This window comes from Acinonyx jubatus, chromosome A2 (assembly GCF_027475565.1).
Source record: "Acinonyx jubatus isolate Ajub_Pintada_27869175 chromosome A2, VMU_Ajub_asm_v1.0, whole genome shotgun sequence".
In the NCBI taxonomy this organism is placed as follows: domain Eukaryota; kingdom Metazoa; phylum Chordata; class Mammalia; order Carnivora; family Felidae; genus Acinonyx; species Acinonyx jubatus.
In genome coordinates this window covers 44,610,297-44,628,920 of record NC_069383.1, presented here as the reverse complement: position 1 = coordinate 44,628,920, position 18,624 = coordinate 44,610,297, and the positions used below count along the sequence as shown (strand labels likewise).

General features: G+C 42.6%; 1 protein-coding gene across 9 annotated transcripts in view; it reads right to left on the bottom strand.

The window, feature by feature from the left end:
- The window catches only part of LOC106968679 (RP9, pre-mRNA splicing factor), a 209,694-nt gene extending 192,807 nt beyond the window's left edge, over window positions 1-16,887 (bottom strand). For all 9 annotated transcript variants that reach the window (XR_008296738.1, XR_008296739.1, XR_008296742.1 and 6 more), the window contains exons 1-4: window positions 16,669-16,887; window positions 4,501-4,531; window positions 3,316-3,445; window positions 811-902 (exon numbers count right to left, since the gene is read on the bottom strand). Coding sequence is in view for 1 of the 9 variants with exons in the window: in XM_027075231.2 (XP_026931032.1) it covers window positions 811-902; window positions 3,316-3,445; window positions 4,501-4,531; window positions 16,669-16,820 (405 nt within the window). In the remaining 8 variants the exon portion in view is untranslated. The remainder of the gene's footprint in view (window positions 1-810; window positions 903-3,315; window positions 3,446-4,500; window positions 4,532-16,668) is intronic.
- Window positions 16,888-18,624: the final 1,737 nt, after the last annotated feature.

Sequence of the window (18,624 nt, the reverse complement as noted above, 5' to 3'; positions counted from 1 at the left end):
TAAATAATCCCTTATACTTTAATAAAAATTTGTATATATTGATTTTTGTTATACCCTTAGGATCTATCCTTAGAATTTGGGTTTCTGAATTAAAAATAAATGAATTTGTTCATTTTTTGAGAGTTATGACCAATTTATCTGTTATAGGAATTGTAAAAATTGTCATTCTAGGTAGCGTTGATTTATCCAGAATATTTTCTTCAATTTTTTTAAATGAAAGCACAATTTTTAAATGTCTTAAAATCCCTGGCAAATGTTTGTGGACCCTAGTTTGATATATGGAGATAATCCCAATCTATCTGATAACAGCACAGCTGAATTGACTGAAACTGACTGGTGAATTAATCGTTGGAGGGGAGTGTAAAATAAAGTGGGGAAACGACAGATTTATTTTACTGTTATGTAAAGAGGATATATCATTTATAAACACACTTCTACTTTATAATAGAAAGATATTTAATCTTTAGACAAAGACTGGGAAACTAGAATGATGATTTTAGTTATGAAACAAGATTTTTTAAATATAATAAGTAAAAAGTGACTGAATACGTAACAGTGTCTTTTGGAAAAAGAAATCAGTGTTCCCAAGGCATAAGCAAGTAACGCTTTAACAAAAGTTAAGTTTTTGTTAATGAACTAATCTATCACACAAATTCAGTTTAACAGAGATGTAGTTAACACTACATATTTTGGTCAAAAGGCTCTGGGAATATATTTTATGTTAACCTCCAGTTCACTGGTAACTGCCTGAGTCACTTGACATTCCCCATCTCTGGTAAATGTAAATTGAAACTCAAGAGTTTTACTTACTACTCTGAACTGTTCTAACTTTTGGTTGCCTTTGATAAAGAAAGGGCATTCTTTGTCGCCTGTTCGGTGACCGTACCGTTTACAACGCCAACCTAAAAGAAAGAAAAGGGATATATTTCTGTAAGATAAAGCAGTTTTACCTAATTAAGATAAAGTATCAGTAGATCATACTAAAGATATTTTTCATTAGATTCCAATTTCCAAAGCTAATGCAATTAGTGGATGAACCATGTAAGATAGCAGAAAACTGAGAGAAAACAATTGCTTCCTCAAGCATCCTTTCTTTAATCTTGGGTTTTAGAAATGAGCCAAGTAGGGGCGCCTGGGTGGCTCAGTCGGTTAAGCGTCTGACTTCGGCTCAGGTCATGATCTCACTGCTCATGAGTTTGAGCTCCGAGTCAGGCTCTGTGCTGATAGCTTGGAGCCTGGAGCCTGCTTCAGGTTCTGTCTCTGTCTCTCTGCCCCTCCCCTGCTCATACTCTGTCTCTCTCTCTTAAATATAAAATAAAATGTAAACAAACAAACAAACACAAATGAGCCAAGTAGTTACTAAGCAATCCTGTGCTAAAAGCAAAGTGTGATTTTGTTTTAATAGTGTGTTATGGCTTGAACGGTATTGCTCCCTCCACCCTGTCCCCCCATTATGTTGAATGTTCTAACCGCTTGTACTTCAGAATATGACCTCATTGCGAGATAGGATCTTTAGATCCCTAGGCCTGGGACAGATCCTTTTCTCACAGCCTTCAGAAGGAATCAACACTGGGGCGCCTGGGTGGCTCAGTCAGTTAAGCGGCCGACTTCGGCTCAGGTCATGATCTCGCGGTCCGTGAGTTCGAGTCCCGCGTCAGGCTCTGTGCTGACAGCTCAGAGCCTGGAGCCTGTTTCAGATTCTGTGTCTCCCTCTCTCTGACCCTCCCCCGTTCATGCTTTGTCTCTCTCTGTCTCAAAAATAAATAAACGTTAAAAAAAAAAAATAGAAAAGACAAATTTAGAAGAAATAAAAACATAACGAGAAGAAAAAATTAATATCCTTAGAGAACATATTGCAACAACAGAATTAAAAAAATCATAGAAGAAAATCACAGCTTTTGGAATTGAAATAAAAATCTTAACTGAAGGACTGGAAGATATGTTGATGAAATAGTCTAGAAAGCAGAAAAAAAAAATAGGACAGGAAAGATCAGAAATTAGAAAATCAATCTAGGAAGCTCATCGGGTGAGCTCTAGCCCCACTTTGGGTGAGCCCCACTTTCTCTCCCTCTCTCTTCTGCCCCCTCACTCACTTGTGTCCTCTCTCTCAAAACAAAACAATTCTTCTGTAGTAAGAAGTCAACAAATAATGAAGAAACCTGAAAAATCAAAAGGCAGGAATATAATCATTTAATTTAGATACATAGAGATAAACTTGAAAATATTTAAATTTTATTTAAGTAATCTACACCCCATGTGGATCTCAAACTCACAACCCTGAGATCAAGAGTCACATGCTCCTTTGACTAAGCCAGCCAGGCACCCCTCCAAATAATCTTAAAAGAGGTTTACAAGGTTACCTTTAGGGTGAGGTGAATGGGGCAAGGAACTAGGAACTGCTATTTTTTTTTTTTAAGATATTTGTTGTATTCAAACAGTTTTCTCTATTTTTATTTTTTTAAATGTTTAAAAAAATTTTTTTTAATGTTTATTTTTGAAACAGAGAGAGACAGAGCATGAACGGGGGAGGGTCAGAGAGAGAGGGAGACCCAGAATCCGAAGCAGGCTCCAGGCTCTGAGCTGTCAGCACAGAGCTCGACACAGAGCTTGAACTCACGGACCATCATGACCTGAGCTGAAGTTGGACACTTAACAAACTGAGCCACCCAGGCGCCCCTAGGAACTGCTATTTTTAATCATGTACATGAAGAATCTTTGTACAAACAAACGTCTTTAAACGGCAGCAGTACCCTTTCTTCAAATACCAAATACCACTTAAGCTGGATGAAGGTGTTGCGGCTCTGGTGGGGTGGGGGCGTGCACACACAGCACTCCTGCTCTGGACCAACCCCCCCCCCCCCCCCACCCCGTGGCCGTAGCTCCTCTCAGGTCACATGGATGAAACCTTAACACCACTGATCGGGGGGAGAAGGGGGCAAATCACTGAGGCAAGACCCAAAGGGACCTGCCCTCCAATGCATCCCTTGTCCCTTGTGACATTTCTACAACGGAATATCCTTTCTGTTACTTGAATATTACCAAGGAGTGTACTCCAAAGGCAGCTACGGTCCTGTGGGCAACCACTGCCCTTAGGAGTCAGAAGCCCTGGAGTCAAAGCCATGCTCTCTGCCTCTTAACTCAGACACTCACTAATATACACAGCTCGGCTTCCTTAACTATGAAACGGAGATCATGCCTTGGCTAAACAGGGCTCGGTGAGGAGAAAAAAAAAAAAAAAAGTAAACAAGCTTTGTAAGTCGTAATATATAACTTGTGTGTGCTGAGGAGTGTTACCTGAAACTCTCCCATACTCACACTGCATAACTTTGACTTCTTTCCCGAGTGGCATCCAAAGTCCTTTAGTTGGTGCGTGAGCCAGAAATTCCCTGGCATGTTCGTTGCCTGGTACATCTGGTATACAGTCTTCCGGCTTAGTCTCATCTTCCTAAAAAAGGAAACAACATGTACACGACGTGGCAAAAGAGCACTGGAATTCTCTCCTACCTGCTTCAGAACACAGCACTGCCTGGCTTTCACATGGGCTGGACATGCCCATGTCATCCTGTTACCCTTTCCAGTACTAGAAAGAAAGACAAATTATACCTGACAGAAAAACCAGAAATAAACATACCAGAAGAATTATATCATGAAAATGATATAGCTATTCTTAGAGAAATATTACTAGTTATTGTTCACATAGGAATGCTTTGAGCTCCAAATTCTGACTCTAGATCACAAAAATTAGATTGTAAGATTACAAACTTTTCTGCTAACTTAAAAGCTTTGTGGAATGAGACAAAGTATAGAATTAAAAAGATTTCCTGAAATAATAAAAATAACCTGTTAAAATTTAAAAAATTATTATACCATGGAGATCACTTGTCATGTTTTACAATCTCATACATGCTGTATTTGACATGTGCTCTCATCACCAAATAACTTCAGTACACAATTCAGGTGTTATATTTTTTTACCTTCTGATTTTTTTCAGTTCATGTGAATATTAAATTTATAATGAAAGAAGGTTTTCTAAAAATCTTTTCATTGAAAGGGAGCAAGCAGAAAGTTGCTCTAGCCTCTAATGAGTCCTCTAAGTCTCGCACCAGGGGCTGGACTAGAGGAGCTTCCAGTCTCCTCAGAGACAGTAGTCTCTGATGACGCTCAGGAAACCAGCAGTGAGTGAGTCAGAGATGGAGCAGAGCGGTGAGAAGATGCAGCCACAGCAGGAGACAGAGAAGGGGACCGATTGCTGAGGAACACGTGGGCCTGCCACCGTTTCTTAGGGAACAGTCACACGGTTGATTACATTTCTACAAAGACACAGGCTGGAGACACAAAGCCCAAAGTGTATGGACTGACTGGCATCTGCAGGGAGAAGCAGGGTTATGAGAAAAGATGTTCCAAACCTTATATAACAGTTTTTCATAACAAGTTACTGAGTCTGAGCACTGAGTCAAATATGTCTGAGAGAATAACCAAAGGTACAAACTTCACACTGACCTTGATAAGCCCCGGAGGAGGTTTCTCATAACTAGAAAGGAAAAGAAAAACTGCCGTCAATCATGTTAACAGGAACACAATACGTTTTAATGAGCAAAAAGCAACTAGAGGTCAAAATGATCTTTAGTAAAACCTTAAAACTGCATTAGATCTAAAGCAGTTAGTAAAATACGCCCAGCAGTCAGAGATCTTATATAAGTAAACTGATGCTACACCACACCCTGCAGAGATCTAGAACTAAAATTCACTGAAATGGTAACTTGGTGTCTGAGCACAATGAATTTATTTTCGAAGAAGAGAAAGCAAGAGATTGCAGGTGAAATGTGTGAGAAGACCTAAGAGCTAATCATGCTTCCAGACTGTCACGGTTGTCAGGTTATTTACCTACCATAACTTCCACTTACTCAGCATGGAGGCTCATGTGGGGAAAGCTGAGGAATCTGTTCTAACCTGGATGGAGGCAGTACAGGGGGGCAGGAACAAAACTGGAGGGAAGGGCCTGTTGCAGGGGATGGAGGCGATGGTGATCTGTCCTAGAGGCTTCCTTTCCCATATCCCTGCAGCTCTCAGTTCAAATCCTGCCCACTCACCCTGCCCGCAGAGTGAGCCATCCATTCCTCAGTTCTGACAGCCCTCTGTGCCCATACTGACCTCACTGGACTCGGGGTGTAGGACCCCTGCATGGTGCCTGGACGACATTCTTTACTGAATGATGCTAGAGCAAGCAGATGTATGATGTGTGGGAATGTACGTTCCCTTGGAGCTCACAGACTCCCAAGGGTCCTAAGGGTACATACACATCATGTCTATGCTCCCAATTCATTTTCACTTCCTATCACTCTGCTGAAGTGCCCTAAAAGGGTTCTGGATTCCAAATCTGGAAAATCAGCACCAAATGCTTGTGTTCATTTAAACAATTATTTTTTAGATTGAGATACAATTGGCATATAATATTATTATTTTTAGGTGTAATCATGTTGATTTTTAAGTACTGTCACACAACTGGCTATCAAACACACTGGACACACCCCCCCCCTTCCCTCTACAAAAAAGCAGCAACTGGAAAATCATGTGGGACAACTGAATATCTTAGGTCTTGTCAATGACTCTATAAATAATATTTTGAGAGGGCATCTGGGCAATAGGCTGTTTAAAGTTGTGATTTGAGAGGTGTCTGAGTGGCTTAGTCGGTTGTGTCTGACTCTTGATTTTAGCTCAGGTCATGATCCCTGGGCAATGGAATCGAGCCCCATGTTGGGCTCTACACTGAGCATGGAGCCTGCTTAAGACTCTCTCTCTCCCTCTGCCCCTCTCCCCGCAGCTTATGCAATCAATCAATCAATCAAAATTGTGTTTTGACCCTAAAAGTTTGGAAATGTGGGAGTCCCAAAACTGCTGCACACAGGTAGTGGGTTCAGAGATCATTAATTTTCTGAATTTTGTATAGTGAAATGTCTTACTTTTAGCACCAGGAAAACATTAATAAATGTTAAAATGGTAAATCATTTATCTAATAGTCAAATAGATATCGACTATCCCAAAAGGAATGTAGGACAATACTGCAAACAGTTTAAGTTAATAAAAAAAATGAGTAGGGTAAAGTATTTGGTGTGCTTCCATGTGTATATATGTGGAAAAGGAGACTATATGTACATACATATAAACACAGATATGCCTTGTTATGAATAGCATACCTCTGGAAGAGTACCTGAGGGAGGGACCTTTAGTTTTCATTACATGTATTTATATGCAAATATATCAACTCAACGTTTTTCATTACAAAAGAAAAATGAAATTAATGGCATTTTCCTTATACCTATGCTGGCATAAACCAAGGAAAAATTAGCCTCTGAAGGAAAATCCAAAGGTAATTTGAGATATGAAAGAAAAAAGGGCCAAAAATATGCTATTAGCAGCTCCCTTCTGCTATAGAGTTATATAGGCAGCATTTTTGTTTTAAAGTTATAGTGTTATTTCTGTAATTTTTTCCCACGAATTAAGTCTTGACTCTAGCTCTATTCAACTTGGTATTTTCCTCCTAACAAAAAAGAACGAGTAAAATAGGTGAAACTAAACTTAACTATCAGGCAATATTGAAGGTTCAACTTAAAAACTTACTCCTTGCAAAAGTAGCCAGTCAACAATTATGCCAGGCATGGTGCTAAGTATCAGAAGAGAGAACTAAGGGCATAGAAAACTTGCTTTTGCCCAAAATCCCTAGGAAGAATGAGGCATGGTACTCAATCGATGGATTTATTTCCCTTGAGTAAAGAACATCAAACTCATTACTAAATTATATTATTTTTGTTACTTGATTCTCTGTATAACTGTGCAACTGTCTTGATGGAGAGGTTTGGTTTTTTTGAGTAGAAAACCCCCACATTGCAGGTAGAACATTTTTTAGTTCAAGATCAGTGTGAGTGGCCTTTGGAGGTGTTAAAAGAAAACCACAGGCCCAAAATGGAGCCAGTTAGGCCAGGTCACCAAACTGGGCCTTAATACAGACTCTAGTTACAGTTTCAACCTCACCCATAAATGTAGTCTTCACCTTCAGCAGTAATTTTCTGATCAGTACCAATAAACTAATCTGTCATATGGGCCCTCCTACCCCCCAAGAGAAAGATGAGGTAATTTGCAGGATAAAACTCCCTGTTCTTCCAACTAAGGCAAAGTGACTTTGCCTGGAACAATAGTTTCTTTTCTTTTGCTAATAACTTCATTCACCACCCTACTTATAGAAATGTTCTGTTTTGTACAACTCTTTGGAGCACCTCCCTACTTGCTAGGTGAGATGCTGCTGGATTCATGAATCAATTAATAAAACAAATTAGATTTTCAAATTTACTAGGATGAATTTTTGTTCTTTAATACAGGTAAAAAAAAATTTGGTTTGAATGGACTCATTCTCACTGCTGTGTACTTTGGGACAAGTTATTTAACCCTTCAGAGCCTCCATTTCCTCATGGGTGAATATGTCACAGCACGTATGTAAAAGGCACTTTGCAGTGGTGGCTCCTTCTGTTGAAAGCAAGTTGCTCTCAGCAGTCTCATGAGGCAGGTCAAGACTAGATAGAGCACTCGCATCACAAAGACCAAGATGTGGACCAGTAGAGAAACCTGGCCATCCCAAGCCAGACTTCACATCTTTGTGTAGATCTGTAGCTTTGTAAGGATTTGTCAGCTGCTTCTAAGTGGAGGTGGCCATCAACCTGACAGTGGACTTCCCAGACAGCATCCCCAGCTGGGTTTACTGCCTTTCTTTTTAAAAATAATTTATTGTCAAGTTAGCTAATATACAATGTAGTCTTGGCTTCGGGAGTAGATTCCCGTGATTTATCACTTACATACAATACCCAGTGCTCATCCCAACAAGTGCATTCCTCAATGCCCACCTCCCATTTTCCCTGCCCCCACCCCAACCTCCCACCCCCATGATCCCTCAGTTCTCTGTATTTAAGAATCTCTTATGGTTTGCTTCCCTCTCTGTAACTTATTTTTCCTTCCTTTCCCCTATGATCTTCTGTCAAGTTTCTCAAATTCCACATATGAGTGAAAACATCTATCTTTTTCTGATGGACTTAATTCACTTAGTATAACAGCCTTCAGTTCCATCCACGTTGTTACGAATGGCAAGATTTCATTCTTTTTCATTGTCGAGTAGTTTCTAAAGCCATGAGACTCAGAGACTCCTCTTCCATATCTGGCTTCAGGGATCACTGCCTTTTCCCCATGCAGGTGGTACATCAGCATTCAGCCAAGTCTATCATCATGTCCTGTGAGGCTCATAAAATATGCCTTATTATAGTTATTAAACTATCTTGATAAAATCACATAAGAAAAGGGCAGGCCAGGGACTCTGACCCTCAGTTTTTTCAGTATCAATTCCAACATTTTCCCTCACTGATTCCAACAACTGAACACTAAGCAGTAAGCAGCTGAATTGGGACAATCATCCAGACCTCGTGACATTCGGCATTCTTTCACTGAGTTGCAGCCACTGTTCTGGGCCAGCAGTGTATCTCCTGTATTAATAACTGTTCCTGGGTTAAATAAATTGTGCAAGGGCACACAGCCCAGAGTCCATGTGCTCACCTGTATATGACTATCAGTACATGTTTAGCTGAATCCACTAATCAGTCTAGCACCATGTTTATCACTGGAAAACAGAAGACTCCAGTAACACTTTAAATTCAGAGCTTCAGTACAATTTGATTTAGGCATAGATACTATTGTGAATCCAGTTTTCCCTAAAAATTTCCCCCCACATTGCTTATTTATCCTTATTTGTGGTAAAATTTACATACCATACTTCCCTAGGTTTTGACAACACTCTCCTCCCCAAAGCAAAATACCATGAGGCTGTGGGAGGTAGTAACAAAGACAATGACCTCACACTCTCTGAGGCAGGGATCGGGTTGAGTGTGTGCAGATATTAAATGTATACGCGCTTGGTTGTTGATGCTAGGAACATCCATGTGGAGGCAGATAATTCTAAGGAGTTTGTGAGGGGAAATGTCAAGCTACAAGGCAACATTTGAGCCACGCCCTGACATATATACCAAGTTAATGGGAAACAGAGCTATAGGGTTTTTAATCATGGATTTTAGTAAAGATAAGCTTTCATCATCTGGTTTGCAGACCAGGAATCACCAGTGGAAAACGTACCCTGCCTGTGCTCAGCTGCATGGACTGGGGAGGCCCTCCTTATTTCTGGCCAGGGGCTGAACTGAGAAGACCCAGAAGCTTGAGAAAGAGGAAGCAAATTCTGAGGCTGGGTGTCTGTGTATTCAAAGAGCATCTCAAGCTCTTAAAGGGATTTGTACCTCTTCTATAAGGAGTAATACATAAAGATTTTAGCTCAGATCTGTACATTAATGTTGTAAATCTCCAGGGAAGGACTCATTTTAATACTTCAGAATGGCTGCAAAGTATAGAAACACTTAATGATTTAATGTTTTCTTTATCCTGACCCTCTTCTTATGCACCAACTTTAAAGATCCTTCAGAACAGGGGCACCTGGGTGGCTCAGTCAGTTAAGTGTCTGACTTCAGCTCAGGTCATGATCTCATGATTTTTGAGTTTGAGCCCCGTGTCAGGCTCTGTGCTGACAGCTCAGAGCCTGGAGCCTGCTTTGGATTCTGTGTCTCCCTCTCTCTCTGCCCCTCGCCCACGTGTGCTCGCTCGCTCTCTCTCAAAAATAAATAAAACATTAAGAAAAAATAAAGATCCTTCAGAACAGGGTGAATATCAGAGGTTACAGGGGTTAGGGAGAATTGACCAAGGGAAAAGTGAAATGCTTTTTCTTTGTCCCTTCTCTTAAGATGTGAAAGAAAACAACTGTGGTGGATGTTATATTATGGCTTATAATAAGACTTGTAATTTCCTATATAAAGGTTATAGGAGCATCTTATGTTTAGTTTTGTTCCTAGTTCCTGAAATAGGTCCAAAACTATAAAGGTGAAAAGTTTCTTTTGTTAGTCATAACAAGCCCCTTTCAACCAAACTGTTTATATTAACGGAGGTGACAAAGCTCCTAAAGATGAGGACTGGTTGCCAGGGGAATGGATTCTGTGATTAGAGAATTGGAACTTTCAGCCTTACCTCTAGGGAGACTGAATTAATCACCAATGGCCATTGATTAAACAATCATGCCTATGTTATGAAGTTTCTATAAAACCCCCCAATAATGGAGTTCAGAGAGCTTCAAGGTTTAACACATGGAGGTGGGGTGTACCTGGAGAGGACACGGAAGCTCCATGCCCCTTTCCATACACCTTACCCTATGTATCTGTTCCATCTAGCTGCTCCTGAGTTATAACCTTTTATGATAAATCAGTAATCGAGTAAAGGCAGTGTATTCCTGAGTGCTAAGAACTGCTCTAGCAAATTAACCAAACCGGAGGAGGGTGTTGGGGGAACCTCCGCTTCACTGCCGATGGATTAGTAGCAACCTCGACTTGTGAGTGGCATCTAAAGTGTGTGGAAGGGAGCAGTCTTGTGAGACTGAACGCTTAACCTGGGGGTTCTGATGCTGACTCCAGGTAGGCAGTGTCTGAATTAAATTTATAAGACATTTACTTGGTGTCCTCTGAGAATAGGAGAATTTCTTGGTGGTGTTGGAAAACTCCCACACAGACTAGTGCTGTGAGTGTAATATGAATGTATAAAAGGAAAACAGGAATGTTTTTTCCTTCGCAGCAGATTAAGAATGAGAAATGCCATGAATTGTTATAGCAAGGAAAACTTCCCTTTGACTTCATCTCTGGATGCTTCCAAATAAGATTGGGATGGAGGCTTCTCTGCTCTCATCCTCACCATCATTAACCCAAAGCTTTTCTAAAGGGAGGACTTAGAGGACTCAGAGGAGGACTTAGTCCCTGAAGATTACATGGTAAATGACTGGGTATAAACAGAATTAACTTTTTAGATATGGTATTTCCAGAACAAATACTTAAAAATATTTTCTGGTGGAAAGCTGTGACATGTCATATGCCCAGGCTTCTCTTAGCAAGAATAATGGAAATTTGCCTGAATTAAGCAGGTGATACAGTCCCATCAGCAGCCATTCATTAGAAACATTAATGCTATCTATCCCTTATGGATTGGGACTTAAGGGAGCTTGGAAGGGAGGAGGTAACATTTACATAAATACCCAGTAATCCAACAATATTTTCTTTTGCCATAGGAGGTGTACAAATAACAGATGGCCAAAGTAAAATCCACATTCCTGGAAAATATGTAAATGCTTTTGCATAAGTGGAAAAGGAGTGTGATGAAACTGACTACACATTTTGCAATCCGTTATTAGCAACATTTCCCTTCAATGATTCCAACAGTTGAACGCTACACCAAAAAAGTAGTCTTAAAAAGTCCATTTTACAACTGTTTCTCCAATTTAAAGGAATGTGGTTGATGTTTTTTCCTAGGGCTGCACAATTCATTATTTTATGTAACACGTTAAAACAATATTTCTGGGGCACCTGGGTGGCTTGGTGGGTTAAGCATCCGACTTTGGCTCAGGTAATGATCTTGTGGTGAGTTCGAGCCCCACATCAGGCTCTATGCTGACAGCTCGGATCCTGGAGCCTGCTTTGGATTCTGTATCTCCCTCTCTCTGTTCCTCCCCCACTTGCACTCTGTCTTTCTCTCTCAAAAATAAATAAAGATTAAAACAAATTTTAAAAAATAAAAAAATTAAAAAAACACAATGTTTCTCAAAATCTAAAGTAATATTTAAAAATAACAGATGTGGGGGCATCTGACTAGCTAATGTCAATAAGCATATGACTCTTGATCTTGGGATTGTGAGTTTTAGCCCTAAGCTCCACGTTGGGTGTAGATATTAGTTAACAAACAAACAAAAAACCAGACCTGGAATAGGAGTGTGTTTATTGTGTAGGTTGGCTTCTGTGCTGTAACAGTTAAGAAGTCTGCACTCTTTATAGTTAATCCTGAGAAATAAAAAAAAAAGTTGGTGGAGGCCCATTATTTTGTACCATATGTGAAGCCTTGCTATTATATCATTCAGATTGTAATAAGTTTCTCTGAGCAGTGTGAAGGCTAAATTTAGATAACAGAGGAAAAACTTCATCTTCCCAACTGGGTATGGAGAAAGAAATCTTTATTTTGCCAAGTACTTAAAAATAGTCTTGTATTTTTGAGTGCTGGCATAGGATTTCTTTTGGAAGAGTCCTTCATGTAGGCATACTCAATTCCAGGTGTTCCCACAGCTTGTTCCTATGGTGTGGAAGGCAGAAATGAAACTACCATATACCTACAGAATCTCTACTCTGTTATGTCCAGCAGACAACGGACACTTGAGTAACACAGCTGGAGCATGGGGTTAGAGCACAGGGTGGAAAACTCAAATGCCCTTGGGGTCCTGGCAGGTTTGGTGAAAGGGTAAAAAAAGGTAAGGTCAAGTGTAAGAAACTGATTAGAGGAGTGGAAAGGGAACTAAAGAGGGAATACCAGGGGGTAAACGAATTTGAATTCAATTTGTAAAAAACCACTATGGAGCTTCCCATTTAATGTGGCTGGCCAGCCAACTTGCTTGTTTGCCTTCCTTTTCCACACTCTTTTATTTATTTATTTAAATTTTTTAACGTTTATTCATTTTTGAGACAGAGATTTTGAGAGAGAGACAGAGTATGAATGGCGGAGGGTCAGAGAGAGAGGGAGACACAGAATCTGAAACAGGCTCCAGGCTCTGAGCTGTCAGCACAGAGCCTGACGTGGGGCTTGAACTCACAGATTGCGAGATCATGACCTGAGCCAAAGTCAGACACTTAACCGACTGAGCCACCCAGGCGCCCCTCCGCACTCTTTTAAAAAAATGACAGTAAAGAAATAAAAAAGGTAAGCAGCCACAAAAAAATCTTGAGAGGAGATACTAGCATTGAACAATTTTGAGACAAAGCTGGGAAGACAATGGAAAGTGGAAGAAAGGGACTGACTTCTTTAGCTGGAAGAAGTTATAAGCTTTGGAAGACAAGGGTTAGGAATATGAACACTGAGTGGTTGAAACCACCAGTGTTCTCGTGCCCCACAGCCAGGAGACTCTGTGTGCCCTCACCCTTGAGAGAGACTGCAGGTGTAGTCCCCTGTGAAACTTAACTGGAGAGGCCCAGATGAGAACACGGGCATAGCTCAGAATGGGAGTGAGGGTGAGCACTAGATGAAAAATGAACTCTGGAATCAAAGCCCCCTCCTTCTCCATTCCAATTCAGGACACTTGCAGGCAGGCATATTTCTGGCACCCAAGCCTGAGAATGAAGGGTTCTTTGGACAAGCTGAACAGGCCTCAGAAACCCTCTACCTCCTGATACGTGGGTGTCTCCCCATGTAAAAGGCAGATCACAGTCTGATATCCCTATGGTGAGACTTACCAGTCAGTAAACCAGCACCTTTGCATTCTCCCTCTCTCTCAACTGCTCCTTTCAAAATAGCTTTATAATGCCTCACTCTTAATGGGGGAGATCCAAGGATCCCTACACATTAGGAAAAAACCTCTAAGTGAAAAAATCACAGGAAAAGGCAAAGAAGACACAGACAAAAGGAGAAGAAAACAAACAAAAATGAGTATCCTCAAAGATGACAGATTTGTTACTGATCAAACAACAGGATGCTATGAAAAATAGAATTCTCAGGATAAGTTCTTTAAAATTAAAAATTGAAACTTAAAAAAAAGTGCAATGGTGGAAGGATAGGAAGATAAATCTTATAGGATGAAAAGACAGAAAATAAGAGTGAAAAGAGGATCACAGAAGTCTTAGAGTAAGAAAAAACAAAATGGTGGTAAGGAAATTAAAACAGTTTACGTATGTATATTAAACACCCACAAAGTATCTAGAAAAAAAAATCTGAAATCCAGTGAGAAAAATTTCACATCATGAAACAGCAAAATACTAGAAATAAAGAATTCTTTAAAGCTTGCAAAGGTGGGGGAGGTAGAACAAGTTCCTTATAAAAGAAAGGGAATCAGAGTGACATCAAATTTGTCAGCAATACTGGGAGCTAGGAAATGGTAGCATATCACCTTTGAAACCAAGTGAAAATTTTTCTAGCCTAGAATTCTATACCTAGCCAAACTACCTATCATGTTTGAGGGTAGCATAAAGACATTGTCAGATATGTAAAGACTCAACAAATTTACCCCTAATGCACTTTTTGTAGGAAGTTATATAATGTATTTCAACAAAATGAGCTAAAGAGAGAAAGAGGAAGACATGGGGTCCAGGAATGGGATCCAAGACAGGAGACTGATGACGGCAGTTGTACACTAGGTCTAGAAAGCAACCAGAGTGTACTGGAGGAAAGGAGAAGGAAGATTTTAGGTTTTAAAAATAAACCTGATAAACCATATCAGATTGTCCGATATATAGGAGCATGGAGAAAAAGTACCTTCAGCTCTTAGAGCCTTTGGAATAAAATTAGCAGGAGAGAATAAGAAATTAAGCAAATGAAAAAAATTGAGGCTCTAATTAACTAGTTAAAAAATACAGTTGTACTAGATAGCTAAAGAAATCACAGAATACCATTTGGCTCAAAAGTAAACAATATTGGGGTGCCTGGGTGGCTTGGTCAGTTAAGCTTCATACTTCAGCTCAGGTCATGATTTCATGGTTAGTGATTTAGAGCTCCGTGTCCGGCTCTGTGCTGTCAGCTCAGAGCCTGGAGCCTGCTTCGGATTCTGTGTCTCCCTCTCTCTCTGCCCCTCCCCCGCTCGTGCTCTCTCTCTCTCAAAAATAAACATAAAAAAAATTAAAAAACAAGTGGACAATACTGAATAGTTATAATAATGCTAATACCAACTGAACCAATACTGATTGAACAAAAATTATAATGAAACTATATTGGAAGGATGGACGCAAGAAGGGTAGGGAAAGAGAACTAAACCCTCATTTATGTGACATTAGGTTTATAGGTAATGTCTATTGTTCAACCTAAAAGGGCAGTATAAGCATATCATTGAGAAATTAGTTAAGTTCCAGAAGAAAAAACTAAGTTTCCTTGTTGAAACCTTGGTGCTGGGAATGTGTGGGTGACTACAGAACAGGCATGCAAACCACTATTTCTTGAATTCAGTCTTTTAGTACTATGTGATGTTTAAATTAAAGTATTACTCTAAATATTTTGACTTAAAAGCAAACAAGTCTCTAAACTAGCCAAACCAAATACGGCAACAGTCCAGAAGGTTTAAATCCCTGAAGTGGAAAAATCCAACCAATCTGGGTATCAGATGCCTGGGTTTCTCTTTGGTTTTGCTAGTTTACAGGTCAGTGTATCCTTGATCAGGTTACTTAACTCCTGAACCTGCATTTCCTCATCTGCAAAAGGAGATTATAGTCTCTCCAATGTCTACGGGTGCTTTGTGAGTTACAAAATAAATGTATGGTGTTAACCAGGATCTGGTATCCCACAGTTAAAGACAATGTTTAACTTAGCCCTGCTAAACTCAAGCTGCTTCTAGGCAAAGGATTTTGAAAATCTGCGGTGCACAGGACAGGGCCACTGAGGGCAAGAAGAGGCCAGGACTGTACCTGCTAACAATACAGGGCCTGTACCCTGCAACCACTGCCTTACTAAGGTGAAATTCAGCTCAAGGGTCACGATGAAAACAGCTGGCCAGCCTCCAATAATGCAATGCATTTTTGTGTCAAAGCTCCCAGGTTAATTACAAAGGATTTGACTCCTTTGAAGACTTTTCTTTACATGATCATCTTAGTACAGGTAACAGAAGTGCCTGAAAGAAAAACGTGTCATTTATTGAATAACCCAGGGAACAGCAAACTTACGTTTGCCTTCTGGAGCTCATTACAGAGTGACAATCACAGAAAAGCACCGAAAGGCCATAAATGCACCTCCCCCTCCCACCTGATGTTTCCATCTCCTCTACAACCTGCCCTTCTCCCACAGCCATGGGCACTCTCCTCGAACCCGCCGGAGCTGGCCTTGCACGGGGCCTCTTGAAGTCAGGCCACGCTGACCAGCAGGAACGGGAGACCCCGGTCCTCATTCTTTCTGCTCAGCTGGAACCGGCCTCTTCGTAGCCCCCACCCTTCATGCTGCTCAAAATCCTCAGGACTAAAGAGAACAAGTCTCCACGCTCTTCCACCTGACAGCCACCTTCGGAATCTTCAGGGACAGTCCGTCACCCCATTCTCCGGCCCTCCCCTCCGGGCCGCACGAACGGTACAGGACGGCTGGTTCTCGTCCCTCCTTCGCAGTAGATGAAGAGAATGCGGATTTGACCCGGTCCACCGGGGGCCCTCTGAACCGACACCGTGAAAGGGCACGACCGCAGCGCTCACTGCACTTGGCCGCGCGTTCAGTCCCCAATTCGCGCCCGAGCGCTTACTAAGTGCCGCCGGATCCGCCGCACCCGCCCCGCCGAGCCCCGGCCGCACGCCGACCTCGCGCGGGGGACTAGAGCCCGCGCTTCCCCTGCCGGTCCCGGCCGCTCGGCGCGCGGGGGGAACGGCCCTTCCCTCCCCGCGGAGGCGCCACTGGAAGTCGGGTGGCCGCGCCGCGCGGGGCCGGAACTGGCGGTCGGCTTGGCCGGGGTCCCGCTGCCCGCGCCCGGGTCCCCCGGGGACCCAGCCTCACGCGCCCCCGCGCCACCCCGACCGCACGCCTCGCGGAGGAGCCCGGGCGGCGCGGACTCACAAGGACTCCAGGTGCTTGAGCTGCTGCAGCTGCTGCGCGTCGTGCCGCCGCCGCTTCTGCTCTCGGCGCCGCTGCAGCTCCTGCTCGGCCGACTCCCGCGGCCGCCGCGCGCCTCCGGCTCGCGCGTCGTCACGCCCGGGCCGGGAAGACATCGCTGCCCGCGCGGCTGAGGCGACCCGCGGCACGCCTGAGGCGCCTGAGGCGGCCGAGGCAGCGAAGACGGCACTTCCTCCGCGCCGCGCCGCGCCGCGCCCGGGCCGGCCCCGCAGCGCCCCCTCCCGCCGTCCGCCCGGGCAGCGCCCTCCGTCTCCGCCGAGGCCTCCCGGTCCCCGCCTCCCGCCAGGCCCGCCGGCCACCTTCACCGGCCCCGGCCCCAAGTCGGCGCTCGGAGCTCCGTGAGCCCGCTGCCTGGCCCGCCGGTGCCGGAGTTCGGCGCGCGACCCCTGGCGGTGGCGGCCAGGCGGGCGGAGGAGGCCTGCGGGGCAGCCGGCAAGCCCCGCCCCCTGGACCCTGGGAGCGGGTGCGAAGTGATTTTGTAGTCCCGGGTGGGATTAGACAATGAGCGCTGCTCCCACGTGGTGCTGGGATTCAAACAGCTTTGAAGAAAGCAAGACTTTCCATAGAAATTCTCTAATTTTCCAGAGCATGGTGAAAACATAGCGTACGGTTTATTTAGATAACTTTTGGGTGCTGGACAAAAAAGCTGTATATACTGAGCGCTTTTTATGTTGTGGTTATTGACTTAAGCCCTTAAGAGTTGATTTAATTTTTAAAAGCTTACTCAGTGCTGTTAATTACCCTTATGTATTACCCTTACCTTACTGTGTAGATAAGGAAGTTTAGGGGCGCCTGGGTGGCTCAGTCCTTTACACATCCTACTGTTGATTTCCACTCAGGTCATGGGCTCCTGGTCCCTGAGACCCCCCCCCCCCCCAGCCCTCCCCCAGCCCTCCCCCAGCCCACTAGGCTTTGTGCTGACAGCAGGGAGCTACCTTAGGATTCTCTCTCTCTTTCTCCGCCCTTCCTCCACTCATTCTCTCTCTCAAAAATAAATAAACAAATTTTAAAAAGGCCCAGAGTTAAATAACAGGTCCAAGGATGCAGAAGTAATTCCTGGAACCAGGATGCAAAGTGTTAAGTGCTTAACTAGATTGCATTTTGAAAATGTGTCTGATATGTGAAGTTATGGTAATTGTTTTAGCTTTAATGGAAAAAACCACAGAGGAAGTAAAAACAGCATAGGGAGTATTTCCCTCAAACGTGGTGCTCAATATAATTAATACTTAAAAAATATGAGGAGCCCCTTTGGATTTATTAGACAAAGTCAAAATGAATGAACGTATAAAGGCTATGAACAGAAACAGAATATTAACACTGGTATGTCTTAGAACTTGGAAATTAGATTCTCCTCTGAGAGGAAAGAACTGGTGCATTAACCAATCTAGTGGTTGATGCAAGTTGCCTGAACCAGTAAGTGCCCTGAAATACCTTGGGTGTGAGGTGTTAGAATCTGGTTTTCTGGATTTGATGAACTACTTGATTGCCTTGAAACTACTTTTTGTTTAAATCAGCTAGAGTGGATTCTATTGTCTATGACTAAAAATTGTCAGAAACAATGTTTGCGAAGTTAGTTTTTATTTTTTTAATGTTTACTTTAAAATTTTTTTTAATGTTTATTTTTGACAGAGAGAGACAGAGAGAGACAGAGAGAGAGAGAGAGAGAGAGAGAGAGAAAGAATGAATGGGGGAGGGGCAGAAAGGGAGGGAAATACAGAAACCAAAGCAGGCTCCGGGCTCTGAGCTGTCAGCACAGAGCCCGACACAGGGCTTGAACTCACAGACCACGAGATCATGACCTGAGCCAAAGTCACACGCTTAACTGACTGAGCCACTCAGCCACCCCTACTGTTTACTTTTTGAGAGAGAATGTGAGCAGATGGGAGCGGGAAGTGGGGA